This window comes from Ranitomeya variabilis, chromosome 2 (genome assembly GCF_051348905.1).
Source record: "Ranitomeya variabilis isolate aRanVar5 chromosome 2, aRanVar5.hap1, whole genome shotgun sequence".
NCBI lineage: Eukaryota > Metazoa > Chordata > Amphibia > Anura > Dendrobatidae > Ranitomeya > Ranitomeya variabilis.
In genome coordinates this window covers 1038184133-1038202646 of record NC_135233.1, presented here as the reverse complement: position 1 = coordinate 1038202646, position 18514 = coordinate 1038184133, and the positions used below count along the sequence as shown (strand labels likewise).

General features: G+C 43.4%; 1 protein-coding gene across 4 annotated transcripts in view; it reads right to left on the bottom strand.

Moving 5' to 3' along the window:
- ASAP2 (ArfGAP with SH3 domain, ankyrin repeat and PH domain 2) overlaps positions 1-18514 on the bottom strand; it is a 216678-nt gene that overhangs the window by 44429 nt on the left and 153735 nt on the right. For all 4 annotated transcript variants that reach the window (XM_077291399.1, XM_077291397.1, XM_077291396.1 and 1 more), the window contains exons 10-16: positions 8833-8936; positions 8657-8726; positions 8456-8543; positions 7963-8011; positions 4781-4947; positions 1987-2120; positions 912-1006 (exon numbers count right to left, since the gene is read on the bottom strand). In XM_077291399.1, coding sequence (XP_077147514.1) covers positions 912-1006; positions 1987-2120; positions 4781-4947; positions 7963-8011; positions 8456-8543; positions 8657-8726; positions 8833-8936 — 707 coding nt within the window. The remainder of the gene's footprint in view (positions 1-911; positions 1007-1986; positions 2121-4780; positions 4948-7962; positions 8012-8455; positions 8544-8656; positions 8727-8832; positions 8937-18514) is intronic.

Here is an 18514-nt window from a genome sequence, read left to right as displayed (position 1 = left end):
ACCTTCCCTTTAAGAAATAAAACCTACACATCTGCCTCTTTATGAATGATATCCGCCAAACTGTCTGTTCTTATGAACTATAACCACCACTGTCTGCTCTTATTAACAATAACCTTCACGCTGCCCACCCTTTATGAATTATAACTGCCGCAGTGTCCTCTCTTATGAACGATAACGGTCACACTGTCCTCCCTTATGAACGATAACGGTCACATGCTCCTCTCTTACGAACTATGGCCGCCACCCTACAATGACCCCATCACACTGCCCCTCTTCATGCTGTCTACTCTTTATACTGCGCTCCCTCTGACACTCCTCCCCTCCCACACTTGTATACTGTCCCACACACACAGTGCTCCCACACTAACACCAGGGAATTGTAGATGGGAAGAGGGGGTATCTTCAGCCCCATTGAGTGATTACCTTGCTGCTGTTTTCGCCTCGTCAGCAGCACAGGTGTGATTGTCAGCAGTGTGATGAGGTGACCTCATCACGACACTATGTTGCTTCTGCCCAAGCTGCGGCGGCGCTCACTTCTTCAATTCTATTTATGACTGAACCCATTTGATAGAGACAACGGGTAACCGGCCTTCTAGTGCTTCTTCAATCCGACTGTCAGTTTAACAACCGATTTGGAGAACCAGCCAAATTCCACTTCCGGTATGAGAAAGCCATCTTCCAGAGGGCCGCACCGCAGACCATCGCCTGAGAGGTCACCTCATGGCAGAAATGGCGGTCAGGAGACTAGAGGAGCGCGTTATTGGAGAAATATCCAATGTAGGGACCAATAACGATTTAGCCTTATGACGACATACACATAGCAATGCTAGTTTCACAACACATGGAGACGAGCTCGCTCCGGAGGGTCAGCACATTCGGCTAAGTATAGCACAGTATAATCTGTCACTCACATGTCACTGCTGGGCGCAGGCTTCACTGTATCATCAACAGGCAGACAGGCTTCCATAATATCGTTAAACGCAATGTTTCCTATATTCTTTGCCAGCTAAAAAAAGAAGAATGCGAGCACATTTAGGACTGTGTGTTTGCAGTTTAATGCATTCTCTATGTGACCATACAGAGTGCGATAATGTGCGAGTATATTGAAGCATATCTAAAGCTAGCCGTACACATCAGATGGCAGTACACCAAAAACTTGTTTGATTGACATATCTCTTAACCTCCGTGCACACATGCATGCTCGTTCATCAGAGTGCGCATGTGTTATAGATGAGGAGAGGGGTGTAGGCTGCTGTCAGACACCTCCCATGGAATCAAAAGGATCGGGAGTGAAAAGTAACATACCCAATCTTCCCTCTCCCCCTAACATCATGTGATATAGACACCGAAAAGTGTCAGCTACAAGAGGTCAGTTGGTCTAGGTTTCAGAGGTGGGATGGTGTTGCCCCAAATTTTTTGACCAGGAGCATCCACCAACCATGATCTGACCCTGGAGGCAACACGTGCTATATTGGTATTGACCACCCGGCTTGGATAGAAATGTGTAGACAAGTTCTGCAGATGATGAATTAAAGGACTTCTTCACTCCTAAATAAGTAAATCTTAATGGGACCAGGACAGTGTAAGATGACAAAACGAGCTCTACTACCCTCCAGGAACAGCGCCGCTCCTCCACTATCTATATTGTAACCGCTGCAGCCAATCAGTAACCACAGATCGGCCACAGCATTCACATTCTGCTCAACAGTTCTTCCTGTTCAATTAGAATGTGAAGGCTGCAGCCGATCAGTAGCCGTCGATTGACTGCAAAGGTGACATGATGCCTCTCACCAAATGCCGAGGTCAAGACAACGGGTGGAGGCCACAGTATGGGGTGCAGAGAATATAGTTGTTTGCTTTTAACTTTATTTCTGCTGCCTTGACCCATTATGGTTAACTTGTTTAGTAGTGGAAAACCCCTTTAATGGCACAAACATACAAATACTGTATAGATAGGGCATTATAGAATTTAAAATGTCTTCATACCAGCAGTTCAGATGTTCCCAGGACGTCCAGTGTGAGTGACTGTATTCTGGAGTAATGTACCCCCAACTCCCGGTGAATCCCTGAACATTCGATACACGTCAATATACCCAGGTTTGTAGAAAGCCAAGTAGGATCTGAGATATAAAACGCATACAATCACATTCCACTAACACGAAGTAATATGTCAGAACACAGACAAAGTGATGGCAATTCAGTAAATGTCACCATTATTCACATGACCACAAAAACAATCATTGGCAAACATCTACCACAAAGGAAATCTCACCTGATAAGAGGAGAATGTCTTAAAAGTGGCTTCATAAAAAGTCGCTTAAGGGTATGTGCACACGTTCAGGATTTCTTGCAGAAATTTCCTGACAAAAACAGGACATTTCTGCCAGAAATCCGCATGCGTTTTTTTCGCGTTTTTACGAGTTTTTTTCCGGAGCTTTCCCAATGCATTAAATAGCAGGAAAAACGCTAAAAATCCACCAAATTAATTAACATGCTGCTTTTTTTACCGCGTTTTTTGTGGAAAAAAACACATTGTGTGCACAAAAATTGCGGAATGCATTCTAAATGATCGGATGCATATGTATACTTTTTTTATGCGTTTTTATCGTGAAAAAAACCGTGAAAAATCCTAAACGTGTGCACATACCCTAAAGGAGTTGCACACTAATCTGACAACTCCGTCTTAATCCACATGTTGCCCCCTTGCAAAACAATAACACTTAGGCTATGTTCACACGATCCTTTTTTCGCTGCGGATCCGCAGCGGATTTGCAGCTGCGGATCCGCAGACGTTTTCCATGCAGGGTACAGTACAATGTTACCCTATGGAAAACGAAATCCGCTGTGCCCACTATCCTTTTTTCGGCTTGAAAATCAGCGCAGATTTTCAGCGGAAAAAAAGAAGTACCATGTCAATTCTGTCTGCGGATTCCGCAGCGGGTTTCCACCTGCACCAATAGGAAAATGCAGCTGGAAAGCCGCAGTGGAATCCGCAGTAGAAAAAGGACTGAAAACCGCAGTGAAAACCACCGCAGGTTTTGCACTGCGGTTTTCACAAATCAGGACCTGAAAAATCCGCAGCGAAAAAAGGATCGTGTGAACAAGCCCTTACACTCACCTCCAGTGCTGGCGCCTTTCCAGCGGTGTCAGCACTGGCTCTCCTGGGGATCATGAGACATTACATCACAAGATCCCTGCAGTCAATCATCGGCTGCTTCTCTCTCCCCAACTTCAGACACATCGTAGCTATAGCTCTCACTTCCTCCAGATGTATGTGAATTGTCCGAAGGTGGGGAAAGTGAATTGGCAGAGGATTGGCAGCAGGGATCCCATGACAATGTCACACGATCCCAGGAAGAGCCAGCGCTGACACCACTGGAACGGAACGGTGCCAACACTGGAGATGGGTCTAAGTGTTATTATTTTAAAAGGGGGCAACATACAGATTCCTCCTTGCTGGTGAATCCACGCCCAGCTAGCCCACCAGATCCACAGTATACATGTGCTTGCAGCTGCTGCTGAATCTCCACCCACCTACCCTGACTGACAGCTCCTCAGTGTAACTTCTCCTGCTGTTGCATCTCCACCCACCTACCCTGACTGACAGCTCCTCAGTGTAACTTCTCCTGCTGTTGCATCTCCACCCACCTACCCTGACTGACAGCTCCTCAGTGTAACCTCTCCCTACTGCTGAATCTCCACCCGCCTACCCTGACTGACAGCTCCTCAGTGTAACTTCCCCTGCTGTTGCATCTCCACCCACCTATCCTGACTGACAGCCCCTCAGTGTAACTTCTCCTGCTGTTGCATCTCCACCCACCTACCCTGACTGACAGCTCCTCAGTGAAACTCCTCCCTACTGCTGCATCTCCACCCACCTACCCTGACAGACAGCTCCTCAGTGTAACCTCTCCCTACTGCTGAATCTCCACCCACCTACCCTGACTGACAGCTCCTCAGTGTAACCTCTCCCTACTGCTGAATCTCCACCCACCTACTCTGACTGACAGCTCCTCAGTGTAACTTCCCCTGCTGCTGAATCTCCACCCACCTGCCCTGACTGACAGCTCCTCAGTGAAACTCCTCCCTACTGCTGCATCTCCACCCACCTACCCTGACTGACAGCTCCTCAGTGTAACTCCTCCCTACTGCTGCATCTCCACCCACCTACCCTGACTGACAGCTCCTTAGTGTAACCTCCCCAGCTGCTGCATCTCCACCCACTTAGTCTGACCGCTCTAAAGGGTCCATCCTCCCTAACGAAATCACACTGCAATCTGCAGCGGTCAGTCAGGTTGGGTGGGTGGGTGGGCAGAGACTGACAACATTTGGACTCATTACCGCTCTTACTCTATAGCTGGACCAGAATCAATACTGAGGAGTATATCCTGGAAAGATGTTAGAAATAGATGCAGTAATAGGAATTGCTTTGCTGGTTTCCCTTTAACACAAATGAGTAAACATAACTTTTATTATCAATGACAAAAAAAAAAACAGCCTTTCTGATCCCCTCCCCTAAAAATAATAGTACATTAGTTAATGATTATTTGCAATGAGGCAGTCCATTATATAGATGACCTGTATAATTATTTTTTATGAAAAGCAGAGGAATGGACAATATACGATAAAACAAGAATTTGATGTAATCCTGAGCATTGAGCACATGATCAGCAGCCTAGCTTACTTGGGCATCTGTAACAGTAATCTTAGGAAGTAGTACCCAGATATATAATAATCAAGCTGCTGTGAATGAAGATTTGCAAATCACAGAGGAAGGTACCTGATGCTCCGCAGTCACAGCAGACGTCATTTCCTGGCATTTTCTGGATGTCCGATATAATCTCCTTGGTCAGCTCCTGGACTATGTTGTTCTCTCCAGAGCAGTGGTCTCCTTTAAATGCATTGTTTAAGGCTTCTTCTTTGCTGTTCTGGAGCACGGACATCCATCTAGATGTAATGACATGTTTTGTCTTTATTGTTTTTTACATTTTGTTTCCCAAACTACATTTTTATTGTTGTTTGCTGAAAATACACAGACTTAATGCAACACTAAAGACACGGTGAACCTAGAAAACCTTACAGGATCAAGAATCCACATTGGTACACAAAGGTCCAACAGTGAGGTACATGCATTATGGCCCCGAGAACATGAATAACGCACTCAAGCACAGATCAGGATAGAAATGAGAATCTTTTGTGTGTGTAAAATAGGTATTAACTTGGAGAAAAGAACCAACCGTTAAGGGAGAATTATCCTTGCAGGGTATCCTTGCAGCAATTTTAAGATCTCCCCACAAGTGTTAAGTTGGGTTTAGGTCCAGACTCATTGCTGGCTACTTCAGGACTCACCAGACTTTGTTTCCATCCATATCCGTGTGCTTCTTGAAGTACTGTATGTTTTGGGTTATTGTCCAGCTGGAAGACCTATGAATGCAAAACTCCGCTTTATGACACTGGGCACTACATTGTGACCCAAAATCCTTTGGTAATCTTCAGATTTCATGATGCACAGTCAAGGCACCCAGTGTTAGAGGCAGCAAAACACCAAAATATCTTTGAACCTCCACCATATTTGACTGTAGGTACTGTGTTCTTTTCTTCGTAGGCCTCATTCTGTTTTCGGTAAACAGTAGAATGATGTTCCTTACCAAAAAGCTCTATCGTGGTTTCACCTGTCCACAACGCGCTTTCCAAGAAGGATTTTGGCTTCTTCACATTTTGGCAAACTAAAGTCTAGTTTTTTTATGTGTCAGCAGTGGGGTCCTCCTGGGTCTCCTGCCATAGTGTTTCATTTCATTCAAATGTCAATGGATAGTTTGCGCTGATGCCCTGATGCATCCTGACTAGTGATGAGCGAGTGTACTTGTTGCTTGGGTTTTCCCGAGCACGCTGGGGTGATCTCCGAGTATTTTTTAGTGTTCGGAGATTAAGTTTTCATCGCCTCAGCTGAATGATTTACAGCTACTAGACAGCTTGATTACATGTGGGGATTCCCTAGCAACCAGGCAACCCCCACATGTACTCAGCCTGGCTAATAGCTGTAAATCATTTAGCTGAGGCGATGAAAACCTAATCTCCGAACACTAACACATACTTGGAGATCTCCCGAGCGTGCTCGGGAAAACCCGAGTAACGAGTACACTCGCTCATCACTAATCCTGAGCCTGCAGGACAGCTTGAATTTCTTTGGAACTTGATTGGGGCTGCTTATCCACCATCCTGACTATCCTGCGTTGAAACCTTTAATCAGTTTTTTTCTCTGCCATCCATGTCCAGGGAGATTAGCTACAGTGCCGTGGGTTGTAAACATCTTGATTATGTTGCACACCAGGAACAAAGGAACATCAAGACCTCTGGGGATGGACTTGAGGTTGCAGATACTGTTCAACATTTTTTTTTCTCACTGCTTAGTGTGGCACACACAGACACACAATGCAAAGGTTGAGACTTTTTATCTGGCTTCAGGTGTGATATTCATATTGACCACACAGGTTACTTGCCACAGGAGAGTTTAAACGAGCATCACATGCTTGAAACAACGCTGTTAACCCACAATTTTGAAAGGTGACAACAATTTTGTCTGGCCCATTTTCGGAGTTTTGTGTGAAATTATGTCCAGTCTGCCTTTTTTACAGTTGTGTGTGTGTTCTTCCAATAAACACAAAGGAAATGAACATGTGTAAGAAAACATGTGTAATTGCAATAATTCTCTTGGAAAAATACTTCATTTTCTGGAACACTTTCAAGGGTGCCAACACTTTTGGCCATTACTTTTTTTTTCTTTATTAATATACGGATTAGTTTTGCATTATTTATTCACATTGTATAAGCATGGCCCATGGTTAATAAAATATTCTTATTTGACAGGCCACTTCTCCTATCCATAGGGTCCCATGTGATACAACAGATACATGCGATTGTTTTCTGGACATATATTACAGCCAATTAGTGAACTGTAGAAATACTGTAAAATAGCGCATGTGCACCGTGCTTTCATTGTCGGTCACACGATTACTAATGGACTTGACATATCTCACGACTATTAGGCTGTGGTTATCTCATTGTAAAGGGATCTCGACATCTCAGCATCCAAAATGTGGACCAAGATGTCAACAATACGGTGACCAAAATAGTGTGAAATCCCCTTTAAAATGGATTATCTGTGTGGACTTTCCACCTGTCACCTAATAAATAATTCAACTGCTATTCTCCTTGTACCAAACTGGTTGGGTGGCATGTGTGGAATATGTGAGATTCCGTCGCTCACAAGATTTGCAGTAGAATTTTGGGAGGAAGGCAAAGGCAAACTATAGGAAATCCTTTTTACGGTCACATTTAACAGGTGCCTATAGGGTTAAAAATTATTTGCAGAATGCTTCCTTCTACAAGTCTGAAATAACCTTCACTTTTTGTTGTAGTCTTACCATTTCACTAGCTAAAAGAAGAACTGTCATGGGGCCACAAGGTCACTTAATAATGAAGCAAGCAGCCCGAGTTTTGGGGAGTTTCTGATTACAAATCCAATATCAGCCCCAGGCAAAAAGACATCTCAGACCATTTCGCAAACAGAACACCCTCCACAGGAGGCCCTGGTCATCAGACATCTGGAAATATTTAAAGGGGTTGTCCAGCCTTGGAGTGACTGCAGACTTGTGGTTCCTCACATCACGCACACTGTAAAAATTCCGGCTACATTCAGACTAGATGTACCAGGCCTCACTCAATACACTTGTATTGAGCGAGGCTGCACACGTCTAGTTGGCATGTGACCACATATATGCAAATCTCATACTTGCTGTCACGCACTCGCTGCTTCCTGGCACAGGAGAATTTTCACATGCGTGCAGTGCATAAGTCAGCCGTCCTATAGAGTCACAATCATACTTTAAGCCCCAAGGCCGGACAACCCCTTTAAAGCCATAACAAAGGCGCTGGTGTGAACATGTAAACGTGCATACTCACATTTGGCACTCTTGTTCATCTTCAGCTTGAAAATGGTATGTCCGGTCATCTGTCAAGAGAAATCTCTGTGAACAACAATACAGAACAAAGAAACAAATGCATAAACCTCCACTGGGCCAATTTCTAGAACGGACAACTGAACTTACAAAGACATAAGTAAGGATTGAAGCTGCATGACAGACTGGGCGGCTATAGGTTTCATCCATTCAGGAGATACTAACACTTTTCTATTGTTTACATCTCGTTGCCTTGGAGACCGACCACCTCTGCTAGACCATGGGAAGCACTCACATGCTCTTTTCTATTGAGCTTGTAAGCACTGTTTTTACGGAAGTGCTTACAAGCTATACAGTAACAGTGGTTGGTCTTTTAGGCAATGAGTTGTAAACAAAAGAAAAGCGTTAATAAGTCAAGATCAACTGTAAATTTTAATAAGCAGGAAATTGCAAAAATGCATTCAGAGGCTAATCAGAAGAACCAGAGAGCGACTTACGAGAGATGAGGTCAAAACATTTCTTTTCCTCGGTGTTGGTTTTCACTTGGCAGGTCAGTAGGTTCAACTTTGCAGGAGGTATGTTGGGCTGGTAGAGAAAACATAAGTGTGGAAAATGATTGAGATAAAGATGATGGTCTTTGCTTTCCTAAAAATCCATTTTCCAAACACAACAACCATAAAAAAGAAACCATCACGTACAGTGCCGTGGGCTATCGTGAGAAAACCATTCTTCACGGAGCATTTCCTTTTTTGCCAAACTTTTCTTATTCTAAAAAAAAAAAAAAAAAAGTGAAAGTTTAATCTAACATCTGGCTGGGCATCAGTGTGATATTGTCCGAATGCTGTGAGCATGTTGTGAATGAACCATCACGGACCCATCGCTCTTCTTGTACAGGTAGCCATTCCTCTCCGTGCCGTGCTCCTTGTTTCCTTGAGGTTGGTGCAGGCTGTATGCCGTGCTCTGGCGGAATTGGGAATCCTGCAGAATGTAAGAGGATGGGATCAGTGTAGGCCGGCACTGACATTGAGCCAAGGCCCCCAACATAATGGTGTGCAGCAGTGACATCTGTACAGAACATTAAATCAACTATAAAGTCGTACAATAAAGTACTGCTCATCTTGTAATATGGACGTCACAGAGTAGGGTGCTTTACTTGGGAACAAGACGACACGAGCTTACAGCCCCCACAATTCAGTGGCTTCTCTGTTAAAGGGTATTCCTATCTCCAAGATCCTATCCCAATATATAGTAGGTATAAGAATACTATTAGCTAATACCTACAATTAGAATTAGAAATGTAGTATAGTTTTTCTGATTCACTCTGTCTCTTTCCTCATGTGCAGGCATTACAGGACCTTAGGTATCCATGGTTACGACCACTAAACAACTGTCATATCAGAGGTTCATAACCATGGATATCGAAGGTCCTGCAATGCCCGCACATGAGGAAAGAGACAGAGCGAATCAGAAAAACTATACTACATTTCTAATTGGAGGTATTTGCTAATATTATTACACCTGCTATATATTGGGATAGGATTTGGTAGATGGTAATACCCCTTAAATCCATAAGACTTGAATGATTCAGCTTACATATCGCTTAATAAGGCTTTGTTCACACGTAGTTATTTTTTTATTTGACCGGTGTTTTAATTTCCATTGTGGATTTTTGACCTTTCAGAGGAAAAAAAAAATCCATAGCAAAAAGCTACATGTGAACATACACCTCAAAGGAGCCATCGGATCTAAAGCTCTATATGACTGCAGACTTGCAAATCCTTACATTGCACGCACCGCGCTGCCATCGCTGGGAGAGGAGGCTGGACAAAGTCTAGTTGGAATGTGCCTGGAAGTATGCAAATCACATACTTGCGGTCACATGACTGCTGGCTGCCGGCAAAGGCACCAGACTCACAAGTCTACTGCAAACTGAACCCATTTAAGGCTACAGGCCCCTAAACACACAAGACTGAAGTTGGCTGAACCCGCTAATATCAGTGGAAATTGGCCTACTGACTCTCCCACGACAGCGGACATCTTGTGAAAGAAGGATCCAAGCCTGTCGAATTTCCATGGCTGATCCTTTTGTTCAGCGGGGAGAGAAGACTTCTCTGGCAGTGGCTCACTCAGAGAACACAGGAGCACTTGGCTGAGTCGAGGGTTCACGTGTATGGTGAAGTCGAGAGATAGATGTCGGCCGAACAATAGTTTGCGCTACAGCTAGTCTAATGTGTACGGGGATCGTAGCCATCATTTTAATTTTTATTTCATAAGTCAATAAGTAACTTTGACATATGTCTTATCAGAGAAATCTGCTGATTTTTCATTTTCAAAATTCTCAATTTCCAGGTAAAATCTGTATCCAGTGAAGGCAGATTTCTACATTACTGAGATAGGAGATGGCAGGTGCTGCTGATAATACTTTATGTAGAGGGGTGGGAAGAGCTAAATGCAGATCTCTGCCCTCCTCCTCTTCACACATTTTCAGTAGCGGCTCTCATGTCCTATCTCAGTGATGTAGAAATCTGTCTTCACTGAATACAGATTTTACCTTGAAATTGAGAATTTATATAGCGAGTGATCAGTCCTGGAGGAGAAAGGAGCAGATTTCTCTGATAAGACATATTATAAAGTTTGTACCTTTCATGTGTACATTTGATTTAGGAAATAAAAACTAAACCGAATGTCACTAGTAGTTCACATGTACAAATGCTCTGCTGTGAAGTTTGCAGCTTGCCCATAGTGATTCTACATTGAAATGCGCATGCGTCTCATAAGTCCTGGCTGTGGAATTGCCATGCACTGCAAAAGTTGATATTCAAAATCTCTAGCATAGATTTATGTTACAATTTTTATCTATTTCAGCTGTTTTAGGGGTGGATTATTTTTGGTGTATGGATCAGTTTTGGCAAAATCTCAACCATTTTGCCTTTACTGAAATAACTAAAAATCCATAGCATATCCACGTCACGTGATGATATCCTAACAAATTTTAAAACAATCTCCGTGTTGACCCCTATAGTTGTCTACCCCTGACACTGACTTATAAAGTTAGCCACCTATAGGTGGCACCCAAGAGTTTTCATCCAGCCGGAGGAGAGCCAATACGAATTAGTGAGGTGCCCAAATTCACTGCATACACTGCCTGATCCTGGAGCACGTGGCTGTCAAGCTTGTGTAAGGATTAGTGATTAGCAAAAAGTGTCTTTGGAGTGCTCGAAAAATATGTTCGAGTGCCTGCGGCTGCATGTCTCGCGGCTGTTAGACAGCTACAACACATGCAGCCGCAGGGATTGGAACATACTTTTCAAGCACTCCGAAATCACTTGGCTAGCATCCAAGCATTCTCAGGTAACACCTTATAAGAACTGAAAAAACAGAGCTGTAATAGTAAAAAAGATAAAATTATTTTACGCTGTAAAGGAGTCTACAGAGAAGAACCATGAAAGGGAAAAAAACAATGGTGCAAACAAAAGAAATGCACTAAATGTAAGCCACTTTTATCCTGTGTATCTCCTATACAGGGCATTTTTGGTGGTAAGGTGCAGATAAGGTGGAAAAATCTGCAGCAAATCCGCAACAATCTGTAGAGAACCAGTTAATTACTAGTGATGAGTGAATATACTCATTGCTCGGGCTTTCCTGAGCACACTCAGGTGGCCTCCGAGTATTTATGACCGCTCCGAGATTTAGTTTTCCTCTCAGCAGCTAGATGATTTGCGGCTACTAGACAGATTGATTACATGTGGGGATTCCCTAGCAATCCCACACATGTACTCAGCCTGGCTAGTAGCTGTAAATCATCCAGCTGGGCCAAAAACCTAAATCTCCGAGCAGTCATAAATACTCGGAGACCACCCAAGCGTGCTCCGGAAAACCCGAGCAACGAGTGCACTCGCTCATCACTATTAATTACCATAAATATGTGAAGCCCTGGTTGGAAAGGATTCATTAAAGATGTGCCAGAAAACAGAAAAGTTTAATTAAGTTTCCGGTGAACTGATCCAATACCTGATTTTGATAATCATGGACGAACTGTTGTCCGCTCCTGGACTGGTCTCCTTGAGGGGGGGGGGAAAGGGTTGGGGTGGAGTTATTTACTTTTTTTATGCTTTTGTGTTCAATAAAAATGTATCTGATTTAAAAAACTTTTTTTTTTTACCATGAATACGGTATGTAATTTGTTATATGTGACGTGAATGCTGCCGTTCCATTCCTGAAATATGGTCCCCTCAGCTATGTACTGCATATACAGTGGGTACAGAAACTAGGCAGACCCATTTAACTTTTTCACTCTGTTTCATTGTCTCTCCAGAGATGCTCAATTGGGTTTAGGTCAGGTCTCTGGCTGGGCCAGTCAAGAATGGTCACAGAGTTGTTCTGAAGCCACTCCTTTGTTATTTTAGCTGTGTGCTTAGGGTCATTGTCTTGTTGGAAGGTGAACCTTCGGCCAAGTCTGAGGTCCAGAGCACTCTGGAAGAGGTTTTCACCCAGGATATCTCTGTACTTGGTAGCATTCATGTTTCGTTCAATGGCAACCAGTCATGTTCCTGCAGCTGAAAAACACCCACATAGCATGATGCTGCCACCACCATGTTTCACTGTTGGGATTGTATTGGGCAGGTGATTAGCAGTGCCTGGTTTTCTCCACACATACTGCTTAGAATTATCACCAAAAAGGTCTATCTTCATCTCATCAGACCAGAGAATCTTATTTCTCATAGTCTGGGAGTCCTTCATGTGTTTTTTTAGCTAACTCTATGAAGACTTTTATATGTCTTGCACTGAGGAGAGGCTTCTGTTGGGCCACTCTGCCATAAAGGCGCGACTGGTGGAGGGCTGCAGTGATAATTGACTTTGTGGAACTTTCTCCCATCTCTTCTCCCATGATTGCTCAGTTTGGCTGGACGGCCAGGTCTAGGAAAACTTCTGGTGATTCCAAACTTCATCCATTTAAGGATTATGGAGGCCACTGTGCTCTTGGGAACCTTGAGTACTGCAGAAATCCTTTTGTAGCCTTGGCCAGATCTGTGACTTGCCACAATTCTGTCTCTGAGCTCCTTGGCCAGTTCCTTTGACCTCATGATTGTCATTTGGTCTGACATGCACTGTGAGCTGTGAGGTCTTATATAGACAGGTGTGCGCCTTTCCAAATCAAGTCCTCAGTTTAATTAAACACAGCTGGACTCCAATGAAGGAGGAGAACCATCTCAAGGAGAATCACAAGGAAATGGACAGCATGTGACTTAAATATGAGTGTCTGAGCAAAGGGTCTGAATACTTCTGACCATGTGATATTTCAGTTTTTCTTTTTTAATAAATTAGCAAAAATTTCTACATTTCTGTTTTTTTTTCGGTCAAGATGGGGAGCAGAGTGTACATTAGTGAAAGAAAAATGAACTTTTTTGAATTTACAAAACGGCTGCAATGAAACAAACAGTGAAAACTTTAAAGGGGTCTGAATACTTTCCATACCCACTGTAAATTTAGTGTTGTTACCCAAGTAAGCGTGTTCCTCAAGAAGACACCCACAGAAAAGAGTTGAGGTCACACCCACTTGGTTAACAAGACTAGATTTTTATATAATGAAAAGCATGCAGTCCATATCACAGGAACTGAGAGGAAGAAGAAAAAAAAATGTCAGCGGCATTTCCACCTGGTAATAATGGCCCTATTTATTTAATTAAGAGATATGCTTTACCACCAGCACTGCAGACCAATGTCAGTGCACACACATTCTGCAACATGGGATGAGTGATTAAAGGTGCATCCGCTGCTGGTACAATATTTCACTGAGGATTTTCCTTGCACAAATCTGCATGGGTAATCTGCAGCATTCCGGTCCTATGAGGACGTTCCCCGAGACACGGAATTTTAGGCGATTCTTATAACAGTGAAATGCTCTGTGTCCTATATCAGACGTCTGGTAGCCTCATAATGACCGTTACACAAGACTTCAGGATCACCATTACGGCCAGTAAATCTGCAGGTGGTTAGACAGATGAGAGGACAGCTCATGCAGATCAGACCTGTACACCCAGTCTCTGCAGGAACCTGTTGCTTCCCTGGAGCCTTACACTTCCTCTGCATTTTCAGTGTGAAGTCGCTATTTCCCTGGGGCTTCACTTCACAGCTGTTCGCCTGCGTATGAAAACCTCAGTGTAATATAATCCAAAATCGGCTTCTGAGAGACCTCACATTTTATGTGGTTAACCCACGCTTGTTCGCTTCCTGTGTGAGACCTTGATTCATGTCAGCAGACTGAATAACTGATCTCAGACGCGGCGCTCTACACACCGGGCCATTCATGCGGTTCTGCAGCACAGACTGGAGCCATCATGAGGTTCAGCAGAAGAGGAAACTGGGTCTATCATGAGGTTCTGCAGCACAGACCAGGCCCATGATGAAATTCTGCAGCAGAGACCCATGCCCATCATGAGGTTCGGCAGCACAGACCATACCCATCATGAGGTACGGCAGCACTGACCGGGCCCATCATGAGGTTCTGCAGCACAGACCAGGCCCATGATGAAATTCTGCAGCAGAGACCCATGCCCATCATGAGGTTCGGCAGCACAGACCATGCCCATCATGAGGTTCGGCAGCAGAGACCGATGCCCATCATGAGGTTCGGCAGCACTGACCGGGCCCATCATGAGGTTCGGCAGCAGAGACCGATGCCCATGATGAGGTTCGGCAGCACTGACTGGGCCCATCATGAGGTTCGGCAGCACAGACCATGCCCATCATGAGGTTCGGCAGCACTGACCGGGCCCATCATGAGGTTCTGCAGCACAGGCCAGGCCCACCATTCAATACAATCTCATTACTTCATGACAAGCTGTATAACTCCATGTAATTCATTAAGAGCTAAGGGTGCACACAACTATAAAACAGTGGGCTTCATTTCCAAAAACTGTCAAACAGAAACACTGGCCTGGTTACCCATTGCAGCCAACAACAGTGCAGCTTTCAAGTCTCTAACGCAGTTTAGGAGATAAAAGCTGAGCTCTGATTGGTTGCCATGGGCAACCAGTGAGGTCCACTATTTTCTGTGTATGGAGAACACCAATCTGTATTTTAATCAATGCATTCCTATACAGAAATTGTGTGCGTGTGTATTGTACACACAATAGACACTGAAAAACTGTGCGCTGCCATATGAAGCATCCCTACAAGATCATGTTCACACCTAGAAGCAGGACTGGTGCCAGGGCCCACTCAAGCCAGAGCATTCTGCATGTATGGAGCAGGCTCAGGACCTGGGCCACACAGCCTGCATCTACCAGCTGTAACCGGAGTGAGCTCAGACTGCAGCAGCAGCTTTAACCCCTTAGATGCCGCCGTCAAATGTCAAGGTTTAAAATGGGGTGATGAAAGTATTGTCATGGCAGCCAGGAGCTTGCCAAAGACCCCCGGTATCAAAGAACACTGCAATATTGCAGAGTATCATTCAAGTGGTCGCAAGTTCAAGTCCCTTAAGAAAAAAATCTAAACAAAAATTGGCTGAGGTCAAAAGACGCGCAATAAAACTATTTCACCCAGGGAACCTCCTAAACCCAAACCCGGCCCTGCCTAGAGGCATTTGTACTATGGCACGCAATGGAATATGGCACCATTTTATCTCTCACACGTTACATAGTACTATGAGAAAAATGTTTTCTGTGTCTCTACAAAAATGGTCGGAGGAATGAGGTAGAGTATGAGGACCATATCACCTTCATTGTCTAAATAGGCACAGCGGATGGCAGGTGAGCCTGAAACTACACCTCGTCTCTCAAGTGTGAGACTGGCAGCGGTCCATGAGGTCAGTCCACCTGATAAACACTGACGGCTTATCTGAAGTTTAGATTATCAGAAAATCGCTTTCTATCATCACTCCTGTTAAAGACCATTATTTCTCCTCCCAGATGCAGAACCCACAAGGTCCGATTCGCTTCTTGAAAAATGAACAGGGATAAAACATGCAGATAAATGCGCTCACGGGCGACACATGCACTGCAAGAAATCAAGGATATTAACACACTTACTCTTCTAGACTTCGGTCACAACAGGTTAGAGCATTTGTGAGAGAAAGAGAAAACACATTCATGAGTAACAGAGCAGGCAGACACCCAGAAATTACCCCCCGGCAGAGGATGCCATTACTATACACCTACGGCCATGGTCCCACAGTCAAACATGCAGCTTTTTTTTTTTTTTCTTTTTTATTTACTACTGCATATTATTTCCACCAAAATCAAAAATAGATTTCTGCATTTTTCGTTTTTTTGGATTTTTCGTATATACAGTTATATGAAAAAGTTTGGGCACCCCTATTAATCTTAAGCTTAATGCTTTATAAAAATTGTTTTTTTTTGCAACAGCTATTTCAGTTTCATATATCTAATAACTGTTGGACACAGTAATGTTTCTGCCTTGAAATGAGGTTTATTGCACTAACAGAAAATGTGCAATCTGCATTCAAACAAAATTTGACAGGTGCATAAGTGTGGGCACCCTTATCATTTTCTCGTTTTAAATACTCCTACCTACTTTTTACTGACTTACTAAAGCACTTTTTTTGGTTTTGTAACCTCATTGAGCTTTGAACTTCATAGCTAGGTGTATGCAATCATAAGAAAAGCTACTTAAAGTGGCCACTTGCAAGTTGTTCTCCTGTTTGAATCTCCTCTGAAGAGTGGCATCATGGGCTCCTCAAAACAACTGTCAAATGATCTGAAAACAAAGATTATTCAACATAGTTGTTCAGGGGAAGGATACAAAAAGCTGTCTCAGAGATTTAACCTGTCAATTTCCACTGTGAGGAACATAGTAAGGAAATGGAAGAACACAGGTACAGTTCTTGTTAAGGCCAGAAGTGGCAGGCCAAGAAAAACATCAGAAAGGCAGAGAAGAAGAATGGTGAGATCAGTCAAGGACAATCCTCAGACCACCTCCAGAGAGCTGCAGCATCAACTTGCTGCAGATGGTGTCACTGTGCATCGGTCAACTATACAACACACTTTGCACAAGGAGAAGCTGTATGGGAGAGTGATGCGAAAGAAGCCGTTTCTGCAATCACGCCACAAAGTGTCGGCTGAGGTATGCAAAAGCACATTTGGAGAAGCGAATTTCTTTTTGGAAGAAGGTCCTGTGGACTGATGAAACCAAGATTGAGTTGTTTGGTCATACAAAAAGGCGTTATGCATGGCGGCAAAAAAAACACAGCATTCCAAGAAAAACACTTGCTACCCACAGTAAAATTTGGTGGAGGTTCCATCATGCTTTGGGGCTGTGTGGCCATTGCCGGCACCGGGAATCTTGTTAAAGTTGAGGGACGCATGGATTCCTCTCAGAATCAGATTCTTGACAATAATGTTCATGGATCAGTGACAAAGTTGAAGTTACGCAGGGGATGGATCTTTCAGCAAGACAATGATCCAAAACACCGCTCCAAATCTACTCAGGCATTCATGCAGAGGAACAATTACACTGTTCTGGAATGGCCATCCCAGTCCCCAGACCTGAATATCATTGAACATCTGTGGGATCATTTGAAGAGGGCTGTCCATGCTCGGCGACCATCAAACTTAACTGAACTGGAACTGTTTTGTAAAGAGGAATGGTCAAAAATACCTTCATCCAGGAACTCATTAAAAGCTACAGGAAGCGACTAGAGGCTGTTATTTTTGCAAAAGGAGGATGTACTAAATATTAATGTCACTTTTCTGGTTAGGTGCCCATACTTATGCACCTGTCAAATTTTGTTTGAATGCAGATTGTACATTTTCTGTTAGTACAATAAACCTCATTTCAAGGCAGAAACATTACTGTGTCCAACAGTTATTAGATATATGAAAATGAAATAGCTGTTGCAAAAAAAACAATTTTTCTAAAACATTAAGCTTAAGATTAATAGGGGTGCCCAAACTTTTTCATATAACTGTATGTGTATGTATATATATAGATATATAGATAGAGAGAGAGAGAGAGAGCGCGAGAGAGTCCAAAAAGTCAGAGGCAGCACACCATTACAAATGAGTTCAAAAAGTGTTCAGGTTTAATAGCCCATCATGGCGACGTTTCAGCTCATGGAGAGCCTTTCTCAAGCCAAGGCGCAATGTAGACAATGTGTACGCTATGTGAGAACATGGCCTTAGACCACTTTGTGGTTGTCAGAAAGTTATGGGGGCTTTATAGCGAAGTCAATGAATGTAATAAATCAATGGGGTCAAAGATTTGCACTGCTTCCCCTTAGATTGCTTTTCCATCAGTGGTTATCAATGATTCATAAAGTTCTTGTAAGATAGAGCAAGCGGGGATGAGGAGGTTAGCAAGATGACTGATTAATTGATTTTCACTCCCTTTTTTAATTATTATTATTTTATTTTTTTTACAGCCTGCAATTTTTTTATGTATTTATTTAATTTTTAAGGCAGTTGTCAAAACCCCCTTTAAGGTGACAGATAAGGTTTCTTATGAATTTGGCAGACTACGCAGTCACGTTATGATTGGTGGCAGGAGGAGACTAGTTGGGCTTTTCTAATTTGAAGTACAAAAAGGCCAAAGCCCCC